General features: G+C 69.7%; 1 protein-coding gene across 1 annotated transcript in view; it reads left to right on the forward strand.

Moving 5' to 3' along the window:
- The first annotated feature begins 8 nt into the window (after nt 1-8).
- The window catches only part of AMH (anti-Mullerian hormone), a 3,417-nt gene continuing 517 nt past the window's right edge, over nt 9-2,908 (forward strand). Inside the window, exons 1-5 of the mRNA XM_049643183.1 lie at nt 9-1,168; nt 1,752-1,894; nt 2,103-2,211; nt 2,307-2,466; nt 2,544-2,904. Coding sequence (XP_049499140.1) covers nt 730-1,168; nt 1,752-1,894; nt 2,103-2,211; nt 2,307-2,466; nt 2,544-2,904 — 1,212 coding nt within the window. The 5' untranslated portion in view covers nt 9-729. The remainder of the gene's footprint in view (nt 1,169-1,751; nt 1,895-2,102; nt 2,212-2,306; nt 2,467-2,543; nt 2,905-2,908) is intronic.

The raw sequence follows: 2,908 nt of genomic DNA on the forward strand, positions 1-2,908 counted from the left end.
GGGGGGGGGAGGCTCTGTGGGTCAGTAGGTGTGGTAGTTTCACTCGCTGCTGGCGAACACCCACGTGCACCCCCACCATATATGTGGGGAGCTTGGGATTGGGGCCTCAGTGTCCCTGTGTCCTCCCAGGATGCCGGTGGGTGAAGGACAGACCCAGGCGGTCAGCAGCGGGTCTGGGCTCTCTTCTGTGGCCGCTCACCCTCCTTGGGGTCTCCAGCCAAATGGCTGTGCTTCTGCAGCTCCAGGGTGCCAAGAGGCAGTGTGAACGAGCACTTGGGGAGCCCCAGCTTCGCTGGGAGACCACCCTCCGGCCAAGCCCATGCACCCAGCGGTCTGAACACCAAGATCTCTGGTCCCCATCAGAGCCGGGTGCCGGAGTCCTCCAGGGCGCCTGCCCCCCTGCCCCCATCCCAGAGCTGTTGATAGTCTGCGCTGTCGCTCCCTGGTCTGGTTCCCACTCCCCCCTGCAGAGGGGAAAACCTCATCAAGGACAGTCGTTGGACCAATTGGGCACGGGCGGCACTCTGTATCACGGGTAGGAAGATAGGCGGTCAGGCTGGAACAGAAGAGGCTTTGAGAGGCTCCTTTGCCTGCCCAGGCCCATGGTGGGGCACCAGACACTGGCCCCCAAGGTCACACCCCAGAAGGAGATAGGGGCTTTGCTCCTGCACAAACATCCCGGTCTCCTCCATATAAGCCAGAGCAACACAGCCCCTCGCAGCAGCTAGGATGCCTGGTCTGCTCTCTCCGCCGGCCCTCGTGCTGTCGGTGATGGGGGCTCTGCTGATGGCCGGGGACCCTGGGGAAGAGGTCTCCGGCACCCCGGCCCTGCCCGGAGGGCCAGCCACAGGCACCGGGGGTCTCATCTTCCACCCGGATTGGGACTGGCAGCCCCCGGGCGGTCCCCAAGACCCCCTGTGCCTGGTGACGCTGGACAGGGGTGGTAACGGGAGCGGCTCCCCGCTTCGGGTGGTGGGGGCGCCGAGAGGCTACGAGCACGCCTTCCTCGAGGCTGTGCGGCGGGCCCGCTGGGGTCCCCACGGCCTGGCCACCTTCGGAGTTTGCACCCCCAGGGACAGGCAGGCCGCCCTGTTCTCTCTGCGGCAGCTGCAGGCGTGGCTGGGGGAGCCCGGGGGGCGGCGGCTGGTGGTGCTGCACCTGGAGGAAGGTATGTAGGGAGGGGGCCACGGCCTGGGGGGGGGGGCCACGCTGCCACCACTCTTTCCAGACCGGGTCCTGCCGGAGCCCAACTCTAGACCCATCTTGGCCTCCTGGGAAGGCTGAGGCTGAGGGCCCAGGAAGTGGGGGCCCTTCGTGTCCGGGGGCTGCAAACCCCCCGATGCTTTGCTTCCAAGCCCACCCCTCCTGCAGCCCTCCTGGGAGGTGTTCACCGCCCCCCCACCCCATGAAGGAGCAGAAGGGGGTCGGGGCAGAGCCATGCTGCGCCCACACCCCCCCTCCAAGGGTAGTGTGTGGCCTGTTCCCAGGAGCTGCTGGAGGAAATGGTTTCCCAGGGGACCCTATGGGCTCCGGCACTAAGGCTCCCACTAAGGAGAGCCCCAGACAGACCCCAGGGGTTCTCCAGGCTCCTCGTATGGGGGCAAGGCCCTGCACCCGATGTCTGGGTGTCAAGCCTCTCCCGGTAGGGGTGGGGGCTCTCCCCGCAGGACTGCAAGACGGGCTTCGGGGAGGGGCTGGGGCCTCGGTGACTCAGGTGTTGCCCCTTCCCTATTTGTCCCTCCTGGCCACAGTGACATGGGGGCCGACACCCTCACTGAAGTTCCAGGAGCCCCCGCCTGGAGGGGCCGGTCCCCTAGAGCTGGCGATGCTGGTGCTGTACCCTGGCCCTGGCCCCGAGGTCACGGTCACAGGGGCTGGGCTGCCAGGCACCCAGGTACCAGGGTATTGAAGGGGGTTAGTTCTGGGGCCTCCAGGAGCCCTCACCCAGCAGAGGAGGGGGAATGGGGTTTTTTAACTGTGCTGAACAGAAAGGTTCCAAGTCCGCTAGTTGGAACCTTGAAGGGGGTGTCAAGGGCAATGGGCAGAGCAGGGCTGGTGTCCTCGCCCCCCCACCTGGCTAGGCTGAGCCCCCGTCTCCACAGAACCTCTGTCAGTCCCGGGACACCCGCTACCTGGTGCTGGCGGTGGACCACCCAGAAGGGGCCTGGCGCAGCCCCGGGCTCACCCTGACCCTGCAACCCCGCAGAGACGGTAGGCTCTCCAAGAGAGGGACCGGGCAAGGGCGGGCGGCCCGCGGGCCTCGGCCCCCCGCTCAGCCAGGCCCCCGGGGCCCCCCGCCCACGCAGGTGCGCCCCTGAGCACCGCCCAGCTGCAGGAGCTGCTGTTCGGCCCCGACCCCCGCTGCTTCACACGCATGACCCCGGCGCTGCTCCTGCTGCCGGGGCCCGCGCCTGCACCGCTGCCCGCGCGTGGCCTGCTGGACCAAGTGCCTCTCCCGCCGCCCAGGTGTGCGCAGGCCCACGTTGGGGGTGTCGGGAGGGGAACCCTGCGCCTGCCCCCTACCGCCCAACTCCGCCTTCCAGGCCCTCCCAGGAGCAGGCGCCTGAGGAGCCACGGTCCAGCGCCGACCCCTTCCTGGAGACGCTCACGCGCCTGGTGCGCGCGCTGCGGGGGCCCCCGGCCCAGGCCTCGCCGCCGCGCCTGGCCCTGGACCCCGGCGCGCTGGCCGGCTTCCCGCAGGGCCTGGTCAACCTGTCGGACCCTGCGGCGCAGGAGCGCCTGCTCAACGGCGGCGACGAGCCGCTGCTGCTGCTTCTGCTGCCACCCGCCACGCCCATCGCCGCCGCCGCCGCCGGGGACCCCGCGCCTCCACGCGGCCCGGCGTCCGCGCCCTGGGCCGCCGGCCTAGCGCGTCGCGTGGCCGCCGAGCTGCAGGCCGCGGCCGCCG

The sequence above is a fragment of the Panthera uncia genome, chromosome A2 (genome assembly GCF_023721935.1).
Source record: "Panthera uncia isolate 11264 chromosome A2, Puncia_PCG_1.0, whole genome shotgun sequence".
Classification (NCBI taxonomy): domain Eukaryota; kingdom Metazoa; phylum Chordata; class Mammalia; order Carnivora; family Felidae; genus Panthera; species Panthera uncia.